We start from the raw sequence: 21,220 nt of genomic DNA, 5'->3' as shown, positions 1-21,220 counted from the left end.
TGCATCGAGACATATTTGGGGATATTTATGAAAACCAGTGGTAGGATGCTGTAACCCCTTGCAAACAATTATATTCTAGTGATTTGTTTTTTTTTGCTAATACGATTTCAGAAATAAAATAAAACATATGATTGGATAAAATTTGGGTTATGCCACATATATTCTGTCTGCACGTTTACCTAAATCTGTCTATCTGATCTAATCTGTATCGTAGGCGATTCCATCAATGTTTCATGTACAAATACCAAAAATGAAAAGACAATAGCGTTCTGTTCTCACAAATTGTGCTATATAATTATAAACATACAAATCTGTGTTCTAAATAATATTAACCACTAAGAATCGCTGCAATTGAAACCGATTCTCAACAATGTGCTACAGTGATTAAAATTTACACACATTAACAGACTAATGTATTCGAATCTAATGCACCAAACACATTGCTCGTACCCATTGAAATGAGCCTGTCCCCAAACTTTAATGTTTCACCCCACTTTTTAATTTTTCAAGAAGTCTCCTTTGCTATTGCTCTATATATATTTGGGATAATTTACCTCTGTTGTCAGTTATAGGTTTAATATAAATTTGTTTGTTTTTTTGATAGCGTTGTCATTTTAACACTGTTTTTTATCATTTTTGAGCGGGTTAACTTTACCCGTGATTCAATTCCATTTTTAATGCTACGTTTTTTTTCATGAAACGGTCCTCTCGCGCTCCAGTAGAAGGTCTATTGAAAGAAAAGGGTGTGCGATAGGCAGCCGCGTTAAAAGCTATTCAATTGTTTTTTAACGCGGCGGGTAAAACAGGAAATTATGCTGTTTTATCTCGCACCTCCTTGGGGTGTGTTTAAAAATAAAAAACCTCTGAAAAGTATTTGAAATCATGTGAACATGTTGGAAAAAAAAGTTAAACGTATGTTTATCACTAATGCCTAACTTGTGTAAGTTGATTTTCTTGTGAAAAAATAATGAAATAAAAAAAATAAAAAAATAAAAATTAAATAAAATCACTAATTATATTTATGTAGGTTTTTGGTACAAATATGAATGTAAATGTATTTTGACATGGTATAGATGATTGTATGGTAAAAAATAGTTCAGTAAAAAAATATGCTAAAGAAAGTACTGTAATGTAGATATTATCAATGTGTAATGCAATCTAATGTATGGAAATATATGCAAAACCTTTGTGTTTGTTCTCGTATAAAGCATTTTCCCCCTGATTTTTAGGACCGTGGCAGCAGAGGTGCGCAAACAGATTTCGGGACAGTATGGCTCCCCGCAACTGCACAAAAACGTGAGCGTGGGAGGAGGAGTTTCGCACCATGCCTCTGTAAGTTATTCACATGATCTATATAATATTTATGCTCGAAGATGGCGGCATAAGACGAAAAGAGCCACATCTATAAATAATTTTGTACAAATAAATGAGTGATTTTAGCACTAGCGTCCTGTTTCTTGTGTGTTGCATTTGAGCAAGAAAAATGTGCATCTCTCTCTACCTTACGCGCCCTAGCATCTCATTTCTATTGGAACCCGGCTGTCTCTCACGCCGTCGGATGTTATGTCGTTCAAACTGACCAAATCTTTTCCGTTATAATTTTGCCCATCTGCAGAATCTATAGGAGCTCTTTGCTCACTGATAATGGGCTTGTTCACACCTATAGGCTTTTATTGTCCTTTTCATCTATTAACAAATGCATGAGAATGTCATAAAAAAAATAAGTCAGAGTAAATCATGCCATTAACACCATTGCGTAAAATATTAATGTTACTTTTGCAGTTTTGGAACGCAGCAGCCCCTGTGTCTCACGCGTTAATGCGCGCTACCCGTGGAGAACGCACAATTCGTGTGTGTTAGTTTTTACGCATATTTGTCCACTTTCCCAGCACGTATCTGAGTGAGCCCTAGGTTCTAACTACACTTTTATTATAGGTTGTATTCTTTATATAAATCCAGCATATAATGCAGTACTGTACGGAGAATACAATAACAAAGACATCCATAAAAATGTTCATATATTGAAGAAAAGAACACACAACGATGCTGCTGTCAATGAGGGAATTGCCAGTCCCAAAACTTGCAAGACATAAACAAAACAAATGTAAATAGGGCAAATATATGTATTCAAAATATATATATATATATATAATATGTATGTATATATTTTCTTACCTTCCATATCACCTTCTATATATCAAAATAATTATAGAATATACAACACTGTCCCCAAGGAATCTCTTTAAAAACATTTATGTTACATCATCCTTACTCTTAAGTAAAAAACACAGTGTAGAGTCACCAGAAATAATAATCCCACGCTTGAAATGTGTTATGGATCCAGTTGTAAAAACTTTGAAAAGATTGTCAGTTTCATTGCAAATTGGGACCTGTAGTAATTGTAATAGTCTCACACACACAAAGATACTTTTCTGGGATATGGGTATTAGATATCCGCTTTATTCTTATCAGTAGAACATATTTGCAAGTCTCATACAATATCGGCACCAATTACCTCCCAATATGTCGTGCGAAAGGCAATGGATGAAGATCTGACAGTCTGTAATGCACGTCCTCAATGTCCCGTCTCCGTTATGTCCCCAAGTGGTCAATGGCGATTAATAGCACAGCGGTTAAAGTATCCTGATTAGTTTCTTCAGCATCCAAGCTGGTTTCATCACAGGATAGGAGTGGAAGGGAACACTTCCTGATATTTAAAGCACTCCTGGGCAATCACATTAGCCCATTTCTGCTGCAGTGGAGCTTACAATCTAATTACATACACAGGGTCACCAGAGTGCCCGATCGCCATGAGGTAGCAATGCTAACCTCATTAATAACCATAGGTGACCTCAGGAGATATCATTCACTCACTGGGCCATTGTCTTCTGCCATCTTGTATGTTTCAGGTGCCACTTACTGACGTGGTGGATCCTGTGGACTATGAGGACTATCTCATCAGTCATCCGGTGGCCGTTGACTCCGGCCCTTTAAGGGACCTGTATGAGTTTCCAGCGGACGACGTAGAGGTGGTGTATACTCCGCGGGAATGTCGGACCGTGGTCTCCTCTGCTCCAGAAGACAGGTAACGGTCTACGGATCATTTGCATTAGTTGTTTGTAGGACTTTTATTCATCATCATCGTTCATGGGCCCATAGTGATTGACCATCTTGATGAAGATCTGATCAGATGTTATTTTTATTGGGCAAGACTGAAATTATGTCCATGTGGATAAGATGACGTCATTGGCTTCTCCGTGCGGTCATCCGCTGACAGGAAGTGTTGTGACCTTTAAGAGCCACTGAACACCTTGATATGTCCCACTTGCCCTTTTGTCACCAGTTTCTGGCTTTCTGTTCCTTTATTACTTGTTGCCTCATGCACTGTGTGATTAACAAAATAAAATATAAACATTTGGGTTTATCGGTACATTAAAGGGAAACTCCCTACATGATGCTACCAGGTGAAAAGATATATCGGCACATTTTTAAATATTTATTTCCCATTAAGCAACAAAATACTTGACGCATTTTGAACCCTTGTTAGTTGACTGCGTACAGACTCTTTGTTGGCTCTCTGTGACTTTTGAATAAATCTATTTCTGTCCTTGCAGTGAAATGGACCCGCATGTCAAGGACTGTATACGGAGTTACACAGAGGACTGGGCCATTGTCAATAGGAAGTAAGTTTGGTGTCGGTTGCGACGTTCTTGTGCGATAGAAGCAAGCAGCCGTGATCATTTGTGTTTAATCTGCACAGAAGGGGGGCACAAACGGTGGGTTGGGTCCACCCCCTGGGAAGCTTAATTTATTTTCACAGATTTTCTGTTTATCACTTTATTTCTTCTTGTAGTCTGCCTGCTGCCAGTAGGGGGCTCTTTCATCCCACTTCTGACGCCACCTCTGTCCTAATTTGCAGTTGCCTTTGGTGAGAGTAGGGATTGCTTGATGCTGTGTCCCCCACAGTTCCCTAGTCCTCCTACCCTGGTCAATCCAATAACTCGGGCAGGGCTTAATGGTGACAGCGTTTCCTATCAGGGATTCGCAGTAGGGTCTTCCATTAGTAGTACTGGTGCCAGCATTTTGCAAGATGGCTTTCAGAGCTTCAGTTCTCTGATAAAGGCCACGCCCCCAGAGGTGAGAGTCTCTAAGGATGCTCCCAGTCAGAGGACTGATCGTGTAAGAAATGGAGACCTCTGCATGCAAAAGAAAAAACATACTGATAGCAAATTTCCAACCATAGCTAAATCATTCCTTCCATTCTTGTTATTCCTGAGGGTTACCTTCTAGCAGATGCTTAAACTGTATCACACAAACGCAGAGTCATAGGTGAACCGCAAAATAAAATGCAGACCTGCACTGAATTCTATATTTGTGACAGCGTTTGCTTCCTAACCCAGGTAAAGCTGTAGGTCCACTTCTTGGTCCGTCAATCTGCACCTAGTTTAGTGGGTTTGCGGATACAACTAAAAATACTTGAAGAATCACTTCAAAGTCCAACTTACTGATAAGGGGCAGAGTGAGGGGGATGATGCAGAGAGTGAGGGGGATGATGCAGAGAGTGAGGGGGATGATGCAGAGAGTGAGGGGGATGATGCAGAGAGTGAGGGGGATGATGCAGAGAGTGAGGGGGATGATGCAGAGAGTGAGGGGGATGATGCAGAGAGTGAGGGGGATGATGCAGAATGAGGGGATGAAGCAGAGGGGGCAGAGTTAGGGGATGATGCAGAGGGGGCAGAGTGAGGGGATGATGCAGAGGGGGCAGAGTGAGGGGATGATGCAGAGGGGGCAGAGTGAGGGGATGATGCAGAGGGGGCAGAGTGAGGGGATGATGCAGAGGGGGCAGAGTGAGGGGATGATGCAGAGGGGGCAGAGTGAGGGGATGATGCAGAGGGGGCAGAGTGAGGGGATGATGCAGAGGGGGCAGAGTGAGGGGATGATGCAGAGGGGGTAGCATGTGTGGAGATGAAGGAGAGCACAGTGTGAGTTGGCTGTGAATTATTCTTTGACAGAAATATAATTGAAAAAAATATATAAAAATATTCTTTTCCCTTGGATTTATGTGTATTTTTGCATACAACTAAATAAGTATTTCTGTCCTGACCTAAGTACTTATTACATTTTTTTTGACCCAGCTACTTATAAAACGGGACTGCTCGTTAATTATTTTGGAGGGGTGCCTTGAAAAAATTATGGAGACTCTAAGGGTGCCTTAAACTGATAAAATTTGGGAACCACTGGACTGTAGAGAAACAGTGCCCCTTGTGGTCAGTTCTTGAATGGTGGTCACTTGATTACCTAACAGTACATCTCTAAGACATGGGAGTACTTCATAAAAAAAAAAAAAAATGTTTTCACTGTAGGTGTTGAGGAACAGCAAGCCCCAACATGCCTTGCCTCTCAATGGCTGGCAGGGTGTGCTGGCACTTCTAGTTCCTCAACAGGTTGAGTGAAAACAATGATTCGTCATTTTTTTCCCCCTCCAATTGAAGTTACTGATACATGATGATGATGATGATGACGATACATTATGACCTTTAATATGTGGTGCTGCCCCTACCCCAGTCTTGGCACAGTCCCGTCGGTGACAGCTGTATGGGTATATACAATACGGGGGCAGGAGAACCCGTTAGCTGCTTAGTAAGGAGCCTGTTGGGGGTACCGCGTGCAGCTGCATGGTGATTAATAAAGTGAAAAGGTGACAAAAATGTCATTTTATAGTAAGTACAAAACTCCCGTTATTTTGTTACTGCGGTGAACTGAATAGGTTGCACTGAACATTGCTGCTTGCTAGCTTGGTGTCGATCCACAGACTGCGGTGGAACATTGCTGGCTGTGGTTCATGACTAAATAGCACGCCAGTCTGCAGCATAACATATCGCTAAGAACCTGGAGCACCCCTGGTTATCTCAGCTGTAGATTGTAACAAAACACACACTGCATTATAGATATTGATCACATTCAGACTGCTTTAATTTATTGGCTTCAACATACCCTGCTGCGGTGTTTAAAAAGTGCATGTTTACTTTGCTGTCTGCATTAGATACGATTGTATCTATCTTTTCATATCCATGAACGATATGATATGACCTTGCTGAAGAGCACAGACTGAATCCAGAAAGATTAAAGCGTTTAATAAAAGCTGCCGCAAATGACAAAGCAGTTTGTAGACTGTGGAACGGCCTTTAACCTTAAGCAATATTTCAATACTGAATTGGATGTAGAGTTTGGCAATCAGAGTAGAGTTATTCATACTAACCATCAACTCACATGTGCACTTTTAATATTTGTAAAAGTTGGGCAGGAGTTACAGTCACTTTCATCCATTCCTCACAATAATCGGAGCTGTCTATGTAACAGATACCAGAAACTGGGAACGGGCTTCAACCCCAACACGCTGGACAAGCAGAAGGACCGCCAGAAGGGTTTAGCCAAACAAGTCTTTGAGTCCGATGAAGGCCCGGAGAGCAGTAGCTTTCAGGACGAACAGGTGCGGTATTGTACAGTTCTTTATAGCGCCCCACAAGTTGCAAAACAAGTAAATGCTGTAAAATTGCATTTATATGTAATTATATACATAATATGCGACCAGATGCAGTCCGTGGACAACAACGCTGCTCTAGAAACCCATCTGCCGGCTAAATGATAATGATATACTCCCTGATGAACTGCCAACCACACAATGGCGCTGCTTGGAAAACAGCGCCCCCTGTCTGCAAATATGACGTCACTGCTCCAAAACACATCCCAAATGTTGCAGGTTTTCTTAAAAAGCAAAACAAACCATGGGAGTCACTTTAGAAAGAGATGGCATATCTTACATTTAAGCTGTGAGCAGAGAGTCTTCCGAAAAATCACTTTTACATTGTTGAAATAGTCAGAGAAAAACATATTCAAAAATAAGACGTATATGGGGGGCCTTACATTTTACAGATCAGCAAGAAAAAGGGGTTTATTAGCATTTCCAAAATGTCTTTTAAACCCACTCACTTTGATGTAAACTTTGTCCCCTTTGTATGTGCAAAAAGTGTTTTCTTTCAAATTCAATGTTCTTGCAGCTATAAGCTGCGTGTCGTTATCAGATACCTCTGGCTAATGGACGTTGTGTTGTAGTCTTTGGTAACATGATATTAAAATATAGGATAAAATAAGACACTTATCGGCAAGGTATTAATATTCCCTCCGCAGGATGACCTGAAGAGGAGATCCATGTCCATTGACGACACGCCACGAGGGAGTTGGGCTTGCAGCATTTTCGACCTCAAAAACTCCCTACCTGATGCCCTGCTCCCCAACCTTCTGGACCGGACCCCGAACGAGGAAATAGACCGCCAAAATGAGCACCAAAGAAAGTCTAACAGACACAAAGAAGTCTTTGCACTCCACCCAGCTCAGGACGAGGTACGCAAGGAATTCACTCACAATTAACGAATGCCTTTTCCGACATGAAAATTAAATTTATAAACGGGTGCGGCCAAATTACCATCATAGTTATCAAACGATTTTGCTAATAGTTTTTTGAAATAATTTGCCAAAGAATTCCCTATAATGATGACCAGATGACTACATGTTTAGCGGTTACTGGCGGTACTGTTTATTCACAATAAAAGTTTAAGTGGCCTTGTGAATATCATGTTAGTAAGATTTTACAAATTTTTTATACAATTCTTTGGGAAGAGACAGGTGGGACATTTTTTTGATAAATCTATTCATTTTCTCATTATTATTTTTTTTTTTTTTTGTCATCATAATTTGCCCGTGAGTGGGGGGAGGGGGGGGCATCTTCCATTTTAGTTCATGGGATTATTTATGTGCGCTGTAACTAGGGAAAATTTAGGTTGTTATTAATCGTAAACTAGTGTGGAAATTGCAAATAGAGGGTGGAAGAGAATTTCAATTCGGTGCGAGGTAAGGAATTAAATTCCCCCTTTAAATACATAAGATTATCATCATCATTTATTTATATAGCGCCACTAATTCCACAGCGCTGTACAGAGAACTCACTCACATCAGTCTCTGCCCCATTGGAGCTTACAGTGTAAATTCCGTAACACAGTATGTACCGTACAACCTGGATTGGGGTAGCTCTCGACCCAAAATATAAATGAACTTTTAATAGTTATCACCGATTTTATATTTTAAGTTTAAACTTTATTGCAACATTTTCACACCATGATTAGTAAACACTTATATATAGTCTGTCTTTGCTGCTCGGTTGAGTATTTGTATCAGTTGTTAAGTTCCGTTGCCCGGGGATACAACACAAAGCAGCTCTCTCGATACAATTGTATCCAATGCGGAGAGCACAGAGTGTTTTTACTTATATAGAGGTCCCTAGAGATCACAGAAAGAGACCACATAGATACTGTTATGTATTTAGTAAAAGCTCACATCAGTCCCTGCCCCATTGGGGCTTACAGTCTAAATTCCCTAACACACAGACACAGACAGACACAGACTAGGGTCAATTTGACAGCAGCCAATTAACCTACCAGTATGTTTTTGGAGTGTGGGAGGAAACCAGAGCACCCGGAGGAAACCCACACAAACACGGGGAGAACATACAAACTCCACACAGATAAGGCCATGGTCGGGAATTGAGCTCATGACCCCAGCGCTGTGAGGCAGAAGTGTTAACCACTGAGCCACGACTACATTTTTTTCTACATACAAAAATGCTGATAACTTTTTTACGCATCACATATGGACCTATAGAACCTCTTACCCCCTTTCATTCGAGGTCCCACTTGGGTTGATACAACTCAGACACCATAACGGTTATCCGTTAGAATATTTTTATGGCGATTCAACGTTCTGTCATCATTCTTGAACCTCTCTGTGAACTGTAACGTTAGTTTATCTTCGTGTTTAATCCACAGGATGAGCCCATCGAGCGCCTCAGTGTCCCCGAAGTACCGAAAGAACATTTTGGGCAGAAGCTGCTAGTGAAATGCTTGACCCTCAAGTAAGTGGAGTATCTCACGTAGACGACAGTTTCAGTGATTTTCCTTTTTAGTTTCTACTCTTTTTTTTTTTTTGCATTTTTTTTGCATTTTTCAGCCGTCTTTTGATATAATTGGGGATTTGACCCTGATCTGCTCCCTGTGTCGGATATATTGTATCCGACACAGGGAGCGACAAGGAGCTGTATCCTATCCCAGGGGTACAAAGACGACCATATGTATCATATGTAGTAAAAGTACAGGACGAAGCGAGATACATAAGGTAATATATTTAGTAAAAGTTGAAGGATGGCAGCTACAAGCCAATAAATTCATCTAAAGGTGAAAAAAATCTCTTTAAAAAAGAAAACTTTTTGTAGAACGTTCCCTCAGAGGTGAAATATACAATCATGTGCTGCACTAATAAGAAGTCACCCCCTGTTATTAGTCATCTGTGAAGGAATCTGCACCAGCTGCCTTGGGCAGCTCCACCGACGAGCCGTGAGCCTGGCGAGATCTACATGAGAGATTGGTGCTTGGCTGCGGTACATGGACCTGTTTGTATAGCTCCCGTGCTTACTTGTTGTGCTTTGTATGTTACTGCGTTGTCATTTCTGTTCTGTTCTCTTAGTCTCTGACAATCTTACAGTGCATCCGTCTAACACACTGTTGTGATTCAGTAGCTGGCTGTAGGAAAATTCTGCTACCCCTTAAGGAAAATCTAACCATAAAGACTAGAGCTTGAACCAGAATATTTATCTATATCATCACCATTTATTTATATAGCGCCACCGATTCCGCAGCGCTGTACAGAGAACTCACTCCCATCAGTCCCTGCCCCATTGGAGCTTACAGTCTAAATTCCCTAACATACACACAGACAGACACAGATATACAGAGTAGGGTCAATTTAACAGCAGCCAATTAACCTACCAGTATGTTTTTGGAGTGTGGGTGGAAACCAGAGCACCCGGAGGAAACCCACGCAAACACGAGGAGAACTTGCAAACTCCACACAGATAAGACCATGGACTGGAATTGAACTCATGACCCCAGTGCTGTGAGGCAGAAGTGTTAACCACTGAGCCCCCGTGCTGCCCAAAATTATATGCCCTATAAGGTTCTGAATGGCAACAGCTATAACAAACTCACCTCGGGTATAAAAAATATTATTTATATAAATGTATGCATAAAATAAACAATCAATAATAAATAGTTTGTTTATATGATATTCTCAGAGATAAAATCCATCTATACTTATAACTCTATCGTATAGATTCTCATCGAAGGACAAAAAGTGGGGGATTCAGTTCCCCGCGATATATCTTCACTGATGTCTCTTTGCACCCCGTAGAGGTGCGCAGAAAATTGGTGATGGTCAGGTATCTTATCCCCCCAAATAGTCTTTTAATATCCCATGTCCCAATCCCTAAGTCATACCTATATACTCTCAGCTATTCTCTAATGAAAAGTCCATAAGTAAACTGTGTGTGACACCTTATTTATAACTGAACATTAATCATTCATTCAATAGTTCCTTAAGTCATAAATCGTCCCGACAAAGGCAGAAACGGAATCCTTTATTCATAAAACGTTTCTGTGTACACAGGAGTAAGCTGTGATTCATATATTAGGAACGTATCCGTGTTCATTCATAAAACAATGTTGATACAAGTAACAATGAGAGTATTCTAGTAATAGATAAAGTATCTAGATGAGGTTTGAGAAAATCCATAAACAAGTTGTTTAGTTCATCTACAAATGGACTTATAGAGAGAGTTACGCCACTACGTATAATAAGTCTTCAGCTAATATAGATTGTGGCCTCATATATTAGTTTGATCTTAATAAGATTCCTTGATATTTATTTGATTCTCTCTCTAGTTGCCACGGCCGCGCTTCCTATAATCTGTATTATTCAGCCATCCGATGTGTCTCCGATTTCATCAGAGAGATGTATATTAACTATAGGATCCTCCATCATACCAAACACTTCTTCATTATTGAGATAACATGAGATTCAATGTTAGTTTATAATATAAACTAACCTAGTCCTGCGTCATTATCATCAACAGCTATTTATATAGCGCCACTAATTCCGCAGCGCTGTACAGAGAACTCGCTCACATCAGTCCCTGCTCCATTGGAGCTTACAGTCTAAATTTCCTAACACACACGCACGCGCATGCGCGCACGCACGCTAGGGTCAATTTAATAGCAGCCAATTAACCTACCAGTATGTTTTTGGAGTGTGGGAGGAAACCAGAGCACCCGGAGGAAACCCATGCAAACACAGGGAGAACATACAAACTCCACACAGATAGGGCCATGGTCGGGAATCGAACTCATGACCCCAGTGAGGGGAGCCAGAAGTGCTAACCACTAAATGTATGCAAATATAATTCAGTAGTGTTATGCCATTCAACCTGCAAATACTTGTGTTATAGGAATAAAGAATGTGCTGTAATTTTTCAAAGGGTCCATTGTACAAATTTATTGGGAATGGCAAAAAAAGCAAATTAGCAAATGTCACTGGTAGGTATTGCAGTACATAAAATTGACCACAAGAGGGAGGACATGTCAGTTTCATTTATTAAGTAAGAAAATATTATTTTTTGTGTTTTAAAACATTGCACTGTAAAGATTATATATATATATATATATATATATATATATATATATATATATATATATATATATAAATAATATTTATTGTTTGGTTATTTTAAACCATTTGAATCAGTTTGCAACGTAAATAAACATATTGGACAATTGCCGTCTCCTTATGTTTGGGTGTCTGTTCCTAATATTACATATTATTGATGGGCAATAGAATAGTAGCTCATCCTTCGTACAGTAATGGAATTGTAGTGGAGATTGTTTTATTCTTTCAAATTGTGTATCTATTTTGATAAAAATAAACAAACCCCAAATTATTATTGATAAATATAACTAGGTTTAGCACAAAATCATACATTACAGTATGAAATAGCAAGTCCTAAAGAAACTGTTAGAATCTTATGAATTCTATATCATATTTTCTATATTACTTATTCCATAACAGCTGTCCGTTAGTTAATCCGGTACTCACTGCGCAGAGCTAAAAATCAAGTATATAACGTTGGTGCGGAGAAGACGGAACAATGTGCCTCTAATTTATTAATCTGTTTGGCCCAGATAGGGTGTAGACAATTATACAGAGAATACGATTATTAACCTAACTTTCCAACGAGATCTGTAGGTACTGTAATAATTACATTACTCGCCAGACCTTTGCTTTCAATGTTTAGTTTTAATTTGCTTATAGAAAGTTATTTTTTGTTGCTTTAAGAAATATATATATATAATATTTATATTTCTTCTTTTCTTCCTTCTTCTTTTTTTCAATATTACGTAAGATCTATACAGTCTCCAATACTGCTTTTCTTTATTTACTTTTAGATTTGAAATAGAAATTGAACCAATTTTCGCCAGCTTGGCTTTGTATGATGCTAAGGAAAAGAAAAAGGTGAGTGGAGGCGGAGCTTATTTTCGGGGGGCGGGGGGGATTTGAAGGTCCATCGGCAACTGGGTTGAAAAATTAATTGTGAAATGATGTTTTACATTAGTCACTCACCCCCAGGTACAATCTACGGATGTATTTTGAGCTTGGGGGGATCTTGCAGAATGTTTCTGAGCACATTAATGTCTGATCTCACAGTGAATGTTTCAGGATCGCAATATTTGGGACTGTCCTGCGTCTGACGATCACTTTCTTGTTTTTGGGGCACATTGTCGTTTTTGTATTATTTGGATGTTTGAGGCTTTTTCTTTGCATTGAGTTGCAAGTTCCAACAATAACATTTTGGTGTTTTATACAATAGACAACAGAGCTGGGATTCTTATAGATTTTATCATGAGAATATGTAACTAAATATGTCCCTGTCATCCGGGCCCTCCCTCTCGGGCTCAGCCGTATGCAGGACCTTCCCCTCGTGCCTCTAGCTGTGCTTTGAGCTCACCGAGTTACTGTGCTTATTGTTTACTGTACTGTGCTGTCTCCCCTTGTATTGTAACTTTGTTTGTCCCTGTACGGCACTACGGACACCTAGTGGCGCCCTATAAATAAAAATTAATAATAATAATAACTAAAATCTGGTCCCACCATGTTAACCAACCAAATACATTCACTGCAGATTGCTGTGAAAAGTAGAATATAGATTTATTTAATATCATCGGTAATCGAGAGCTTCAGATCGTTTTGTAGAAGACCTCCCAGAAATGGCAACAAAAATTATATTTGCTCATATATGTTACTTTATTGTGACGTTGTTCTGTGTGTTATATTGTTATATCTAGTTAGTAGTGATGACAGTACGTTGGTATTTCTGTAATAACTGTGCCTTAACTTCCTATTGGAAAGTGACGGAACCATTATCCCGTTGGTGGATATATAACTCTTGTAGTCGGACAGGACAGAAGGGGGATGATTATTGTAAGATTTACGCACCCAGTTGTAGGTTTTAATTTTTTATTTTTTTATATAGATCTCAGAAAACTTCTACTTTGACCTAAACTCAGAGCAGATAAAAGGAATGCTCCGTCCATACGTTACCTCGGCAGCCATCAGCACGCTGGCCCGATCCGCCATATTCTCCATCACGTACCCTTCCCAAGACGTCTTCCTGGTGATTAAAGTGAGTGCGCCTCTATAGATCACTATAAACCGGCGTCTGCTTGGTTCCGTGTACTATGAACTGGCAGCCATGCAGGAATAATCTGCAGACGTCTGGTGTGAGCGCTTGTTCATTCGTACGGATCGGTCGCGCATTGTAGTGTTTTTGTCCCGTGCGAACATTTTTTTAAAAACTGTCCTCAAAATATATACAGGGTCCAATACTAATAACAAGTGAAAGTTTCAAAATATTTCATTAAAGATGTCAGTGACCCCTGTTGGCTGTGGCTGTTGGCTGTGAACCTGCCACATGCCAGCTGTTGTGGCACTAGAAGTCCCAGCTTGCTCTACCCGCCAAAGACCTTAAGCTAGCAGGGCAGCTGGGACTTGTAGTTCTACAGTCACTAGAGAACCACAGGTCTCCAATAAACATGTACACGTCAGGGGGCTAACGGCATTCTGAAACTTGTAGTTCCACAGCCGAGTTTTCCTCGGCATACTTTAAAAGAGGGAAAGGTTGTGATTGATTGTCATGCAGTGGATACATTGTGCCCGTAAATTGAAAGGCGCAATTGTTTTGCATTTTGCAAAATATATTTAATATTCGTCCCAAACTTTTATCTGTTGACTAAAGCATTTCCCTGCTATGGGAGTATCCACGTTGCACCCAGTAGGAAATGACATGGACGTTTTCATCATTATTATTTTTAATTTGTTTTAGATATTTCCTTCTAAATTTAAAATATTATTCCATCCAAATAGCCTGATAAAAACCCTTCCCCAAAGGGACTTACTCCATCCTTCTTAGAGAACAGCCCATGTGCGTATTCCGTAACACCCTTTAAATGAGCAAGAGAATATATTTATTTATTGTGGTCCTTGTCTATTATGTATATTATAATATTTGCTATTGACGCCTGTACTACGGGTCACTGGTCTAGAACTCTGATGAGACCGTTTGGTGCTGTACGATTTCTGTAAAAATCCTAAAGCCGGTTATGCTGCGAGATTAGGAGAGTCTGCCAAACTCTGGTTATTATTCTCTTATTTTTTATATTAACCAACGACCAAACTATCGTTGTACGGTCATAAAGCTGTGATGATTCAATTTAGCGATGGTTGTCCTTTTATATCGTTTAATGTGTTACCTAACGTGAGAAATGAAAATGTTTTAATGCAAAATAACAACCACGTTTTTGTGCATTTCAAGCCATTTGTATTGAAAATGAGTCTCCTCGGACCTCCGACACACATGTAACGTGTATTTATTTTGTTCATAAATGTCTGATCATTTAACTTTCTGGAATCTCTTAAGTGCAGCGGTTTTCAGCTTAGACTGTCCAATCAGTGGTTTGTGGGGGGGTTGACGTAAGTAATTACCACGTCACCAGCTGGGATGTACTCACAGAGGAGATTGTAAATGGATGTTGCGGTAGGAAACGCTCTTCATTGAGAATTACCCTGGATTATGTACTGAGATAAGAAAACTTTCATGTCTGTGTTTTCAGCTGGAAAAAGTATTGCAACAAGGCGACATCGGGGAGTGTGCAGAACCCTATATGATCTATAAGGAGGCGGATACGGCCAAGGTGAGTCAGGACGTTATTGGTGTATTATATTATAATATACTAGGGCACTTTTATATGACTTCTTGTTAGTCCGCGGATTCCGTCAGGGAACCAGTAGGTTGTGGTGAACTAATATTCATGAAAATGCAGCAGATGAGCAGTGGCCTCACTGAGGTACGAGGCCTTTGTGTTTATACATAGTTACACATTTTCCTTGTGTTCGATGATCTACCATAATGAGAGATTTGGTCCACTTTAATGGCTCATGATACATGAGGAGTATGTTGAATTTTCTTGACTTTTTTGCTTGTTTTTTTTGTCAGACTAAAACTATTAATGGGCAGCCGTAACCCTTACAGCTTACTCCCAGCATCTAGAAATGCAAAGTCGTACTAAATAAGCCGAAATCCACCCAAACCCTGCCCCGTCCAGCCAGAGACGCCCACTATTGGGCGAAACCCCACCCACTTTCATGTAAGCCACACCCCCTTTCAGATCCGCAATAAGGACTGTCCCACCAAAATGTGAAAAGTTGGGATTGTTGTGGTGATACGGCTGATCTTTAGAATTCAAATCATTAGTTTTGTAGCACCGTCGTACAGTGTAGTGTTGAACGTAAATATATTACATATAAAGGGACATTCTTCTGACCATGACTGATGGTGCAACATGGAAAAGAATCCTGTATCATTCCCAAGTATATAATTCTCTATAACGTGGCACAACTTGGACGACTAATCCCAGAAAGGGAGATTTATACGAAGCGTTCAGTGATTGCGATGTCCAGTCTTGTGCTGTCTCCCCACTGCAGCTCTGCTTAAAAGTAAAGTGTGATATATATATTCCAGGGATATTGCTGATCCCCAATTATACAGGCTTTTGTTATTATTATAGTTATCGGTTTAATAAATGTAATCTGCTTTTCTCCGTAGTGCAGGTATTTACATATGTTCATAGTCGGGTGGCCATTCTCTATCTTGCATCGCTGTCAGTCAGTACAGAAGCCAGGGAGTGTTGTGATTGGCTCGCAGTCTCATAGGTAACATGAAATGACTGCAGTTTGGCGCCGTCTCACACAGAGCGGTGGCTAGTACTCAGAACTTGCGTGCTAAGCTTGATCGTTTGAGCTGTTTTAGCTATATAAGGATCTCTTTAGACTGGGTCTTAAAGCAGTAACATACAACCTTATAGCTTTGTGTTGGAGTGGGGAGGAAGTACACCATCACACTTTACTTTGTAACAAATTATTGGGAAGTCAGGGAAAGGCTGAACAATGTCTGACAACCTAAATAAGTGGATTTAGTTGTCGTTTGTAGCGTTGCGTTAATGGATGCATGGGAGCTATAGGCACCTGTCAGCCTGTCCGGTGACTCTATCTTGTCTCGTAGAACAAAGAGAAGTTGGAGAAGCTACGGAGTCAAGGGGAGCAGTTCTGCCAGAGGCTGGGGAGGTACCGCATGCCCTTCGCCTGGACGGCCATTCATCTAATGAACATCGTGAGCAGCGCCGGGAGCCTGGAGCGAGATTCCAGCGAGTTAGAAATAGGACCTGGAGGTATTACGTTGGCATTTTTATTCCTGTCTGTGGAAAGGTTGTCGGAGGTGGGAATTGTTTAAAGACCAATCCATTATCGCCAACACCGCATAGTCTTACTGAACTTTAAGTAGTTTATTGCTCAGTTTTTCAAGCCTGTCCACAAAGTCCTCCCTGCTTCTTCCTTTGATATCCGTAGGTGAAAAATGTCTTTAATGGGAAATTTACACCTGACCCCGTCGTCATGGAGGGTCCTCTGCATTTCCCTGACTTAAGGTTAATTTAAAACTATCAGATTATACAGAAGGATAAAAATGGTATCCCTGCGCCGTTGCTGTGCTGCGCCCTTGTGATAATGCCATATATAGGTGTGGATACCAAGAGATATGTGTGTGATTTGGTATCTCAGGTGCCAAAATACATTGTCCTACCACTGCCGCTATAGATCAATAAAACAATACTTTTATGCAGAATTAAATCTAGCTGACTCTTGCTGCTGTCATTTGACACTAACATCTAATAGCAAGAATTTAGTCCTACACAAATATTATTTCGACTTTGAAACGCCAATATATACCATTTGGTGACTTAGTATCATGATTGTACATAATCCCTAAATGTATAGTCTATGGGGTATATTTACTAAACTACGGGTTTGAAAGAGTGGAGATGTTGCCTATAGCAACCAATCAGATTCTAGTTATCATTTATTTAGTACATTCTACAAAATGACAGCTAGAATCTGATTGGTTGCTATAGGCAACATCTCCACTTTTTCAAACCCGCAGTTTAGTAAATCTAGCCCTATGTCTGCATTAAACAGCTGCCGTTTACAAGCCGCCGTTTCTCTTCCGTGTAGAACGCAAAGGCTCATGGTCGGAACGTAGGAATTCCAGCATTGTCGGTCGCAGATCCCTGGAACGTACAACCAGCGGGGACGAGTCCTGTAATCTGACCAGTTTCCGACCAGCCACCCTCACCGTTACCAACTTCTTCAAACAGGTGGGAAATTGTCTTTTGTGTTTTATACAATTTCATAGAGACGCACGGTATAAATATATATAATACTCTTTTTTTGACGTTGGTAATTTAATGTGAGATTTTTACATTTCCTAATTTATTTTGAATGCGCCATGTACAATGAGATGTAACAAATCAGATGATGACATGGGGAAGGCAGGGCTTGCATACCCAACGTTAAATATCCAGTACTTAAAGTGCGTCATCGAAGCCTAGTAAACAATTTCTGGCACCGGTGTTTCCAAAAAGGAAATAGTGTCAATCTCGGAATTACCTACATAATGCACAATAGTTACCGCACATTAAAATATACTGTAGTTCAAGTTGTTGGAGAGTTGTCGCTGATTCTATCCAAATCCTTCACCTGCACCACGCCTTGCGGGTGGTGTATGTAGCTGCTGAAGCGCCTCTTTGCAGGTTACTCTGAGTCCTTCCGAGTGTTTTCTTTAGATCAGGACTTCTGGGTAGTGGACAGACTTAGCTGCGATCCCAAAACATGATAATTGGCCTCAAAGAACCCATAATATAAGATTGATATTGGTTGTACAAGCTTTTTAGTAGTATTCACCTACCTGCAACTCTAACTCGTCTCTTGAGACCTTGTGCATTTATATATGGCCGCGGAACTCATTGATAACGTCTAAAATCCTGATAATTTAGGGAGGGCAGGGGGGGGGGGGGGGGGTAACCCCTCTTCATTTCATAGGAGCGTTTCTGTTTTTCACTTTAGTGATTTTGTTGCGTATTTTGCGTGTTGACTAATTTGTATCATTGTTGGTTCCCCTAGGAAGGCGATCGGTTAAGCGACGAGGACTTGTATAAATTCTTGGCTGACATGAGAAGACCGTCTTCTGTTTTAAGGAGGCTACGACCTATAACTGGTAATTTATTTTCAGTGTTTGCAGTTTGGATGCTCTTTCTTATTATTGACGTGTTCATACTTTATACTATATTCACTTATCTTGGCTACTTTTTGTATTATGAGACATTTTTATTTTTTTTATTGATTAGTGTTACTCCAATAAAAAGGTTTCTGTAAAAATAAGAAAAGATGTTTTCACCTCTTTGTCTGTTTTACCCAGTTTGTTTATTAGTTTGCTATGTTTGTCCCCAACTGTAAAGCGCTACGGAATATGTTGGCGCTATATAAATAAATGATGATGATGAATGTATGCCATCCCGGTCCGGTCATTTTTATATATAATGGGGCTGATTTAGAGAGTATTACTTATATATAAAAAGGGTGGCAGAGGAATATTATAAGCTTGTCTGAAGAGGTGGGTTTTCAGAGAACGCTTAAAAGTTTGTAGACCAGAGGAGAGTCTTATTGTGCGAGGGAGAGAATTCCACAAAGTGGGTGCAGCCCGAACAAAGTCCTGTAACCGGGAATGGGAAGATGTAATGAGGGTGGATGAGAGACGTTGAATTACGATGAATGTGAGTCTTAACACCGTTCCTCTTATCGTTTGCAGCTCAGCTGAAGATTGACATTTCCCCAGCCCCAGACAGCCCAAGCTATTGCCTGACGCCTGAATTATTACAAGTTAAACCTTATCCCGACAGCCGAGTACGGCCAACAAGGGGAATCCTGGAATTTCCGGCGAGAGACGTCTATGTCCCAAACACAACTTACAGGTAATGATGCGCTCGACCTTTAGCACCGGACCTCTGTCGTCCTTGGTGAGGTTATAAAGTCTTCAGACGGTCCAGTGTTTACAGTTGTTATACGGAAGACAAAACCACTCTTCTTTGATCCTAATCGATCAATATCACCGATCAACCGATCCATTCCTTCATACAAAGACTAGATTTATATGTTTGACAGATATTTCAACAAACAAAATAATATATTGGCTCATGAATTCAAAATGATATTTAGGATACAGTTATAGTTACTCAATTGGGAATATGGGGATTAGGATGATATTCTAAACACAATAGATAACAATATAAAACGATGACAGAATAAAATCCAAAGAATAAATTAATTGTTGAGTAGACGTCACAGACTCCCTTGTATCAGAAGATTCAAACTAAATAAATTATTAATCAAAATCTATACACAAAGTGGCATTAAGTGCACAATGATTAGTTTAAAAACGGCACAATTCATACCGTTTAGAAATATAAATAAAAGTCGATCTAATAGGAATAATCAGCTTTGGTGTTCCTCACACTTAAACATACAAAATAATAGTAAGTAAGCAACCAACCTATATAGGATAATGAATATTGAGCTGCTCACGTTCTCCGTTCATGTTCAAGCAGTGAGAATAATTAATTTGGCTGAGCGGAGTTCATCCCATTTAAGTTGCAGTGTGGTCAGTATTGCTGAATAACTTTAGCTCTCAGTGGATAAAAGCATTCAGGACAGGAAGATCTTGCAAAGTAAAAAATGTTATAAGTCAAAGGGAGTGTTAATGCCAAACATCCTGTGATTGATGTAAGGCCTAGTCCGGTTGTAGCGGGATATAGTGGAAAACTCTCACCAGGATAGTTGGTCCTTATGCAGCTGCGAGAGATCCGTGTGAGACTAATTAGGAACTAATTAGAATACTGGATGACTCCTGTAGGTGCCAAGCCCCGAGACTCTGTTCCGATAATGGGTATTCTCACAGTGTAACCGGTGAAATAGAAGGACCGTATTGAATCGCAGTTATTGATACATTTATATATCGAGAAAATATCCTGGACCGAAGCGTTTTACTACGCTACATAGTCTCTACAGTGATTTTATTGTGACCTATTGTGTTTATAAAGTCACACTGAGACACAAGAGTAGCACTAGTTTTAGATCCCCATATTCCCAATCGAGTACCTAATATTTGTATTTGTAAATCTCATCTTGGGTTCGACCACGGATGTATTTTTTGTGGGTCGTCATTTGGTAGTTATGTAGCTTGTTACAATAAGGTAACTGAATAATCGGGAAGGTTACAGGTCGCAGAGAAGACATATTTGTTTTTTTAGTTGTGTCAACAACCCTCTGTCCATAGTACTGACTGGTTGTATCAGATAAGCAGAGATCCCAGGTGACGGATGGGTGTATCGGGCTTTTCGTGCCCTCGGGTTCCTTGAAATCTTTACAGAAGGTTTTCTCTAAATATTTATGTAGAGGGAAAAAAAATCAAGCAAAAAAAGAAAAAAAGTATAATACAATACAATAAAGGTATTATTGCATAAGGATTACACCGTATCCTATAAACGGTGTGTAAATTGTATAAATAATGTTAAGAGGACCTGCATGCAAGTATAAAAATGTGTTGTGTGTTGTTTATTTAATTTAGAATAAGTGGTGTTTTTAAAGTGTAATTTGTGCTTAAATTTAATTACATTCAAAAAGTACTTTTAAAATTCCTCTACAGTCGGAGGACAGATGTTGGGTTTTATTGCATCCTCCAGGGGGGAGGGAACTGGATACAAACTGGTCATCGCTCGGTTTTCCTTTTTTCTGTCCTGCTTTTTTGTAAATTTAATTTTACTTTCTTTTGTTGCTGTTATTT

General features: G+C 39.8%; 1 protein-coding gene across 10 annotated transcripts in view; it reads left to right on the top strand.

Moving 5' to 3' along the window:
* DOCK7 (dedicator of cytokinesis 7) overlaps positions 1-21,220 on the top strand; it is a 102,401-nt gene that overhangs the window by 9,876 nt on the left and 71,305 nt on the right. For all 10 annotated transcript variants that reach the window (XM_075181798.1, XM_075181804.1, XM_075181800.1 and 7 more), the window contains exons 2-14: positions 1,230-1,332; positions 2,910-3,085; positions 3,615-3,683; positions 6,361-6,490; positions 7,189-7,401; positions 8,880-8,965; positions 12,384-12,450; positions 13,469-13,618; positions 15,105-15,185; positions 16,553-16,718; positions 17,557-17,699; positions 18,505-18,598; positions 19,190-19,352. In XM_075181798.1, coding sequence (XP_075037899.1) covers positions 1,230-1,332; positions 2,910-3,085; positions 3,615-3,683; positions 6,361-6,490; positions 7,189-7,401; positions 8,880-8,965; positions 12,384-12,450; positions 13,469-13,618; positions 15,105-15,185; positions 16,553-16,718; positions 17,557-17,699; positions 18,505-18,598; positions 19,190-19,352 — 1,641 coding nt within the window. The remainder of the gene's footprint in view (positions 1-1,229; positions 1,333-2,909; positions 3,086-3,614; positions 3,684-6,360; positions 6,491-7,188; positions 7,402-8,879; positions 8,966-12,383; positions 12,451-13,468; positions 13,619-15,104; positions 15,186-16,552; positions 16,719-17,556; positions 17,700-18,504; positions 18,599-19,189; positions 19,353-21,220) is intronic.

The sequence above is a fragment of the Mixophyes fleayi genome, chromosome 8 (genome assembly GCF_038048845.1).
Source record: "Mixophyes fleayi isolate aMixFle1 chromosome 8, aMixFle1.hap1, whole genome shotgun sequence".
NCBI lineage: Eukaryota > Metazoa > Chordata > Amphibia > Anura > Limnodynastidae > Mixophyes > Mixophyes fleayi.
The sequence above is the reverse complement of the archived record's forward strand: the minus strand, read 5'-3'. Positions and strand labels throughout refer to the sequence as shown.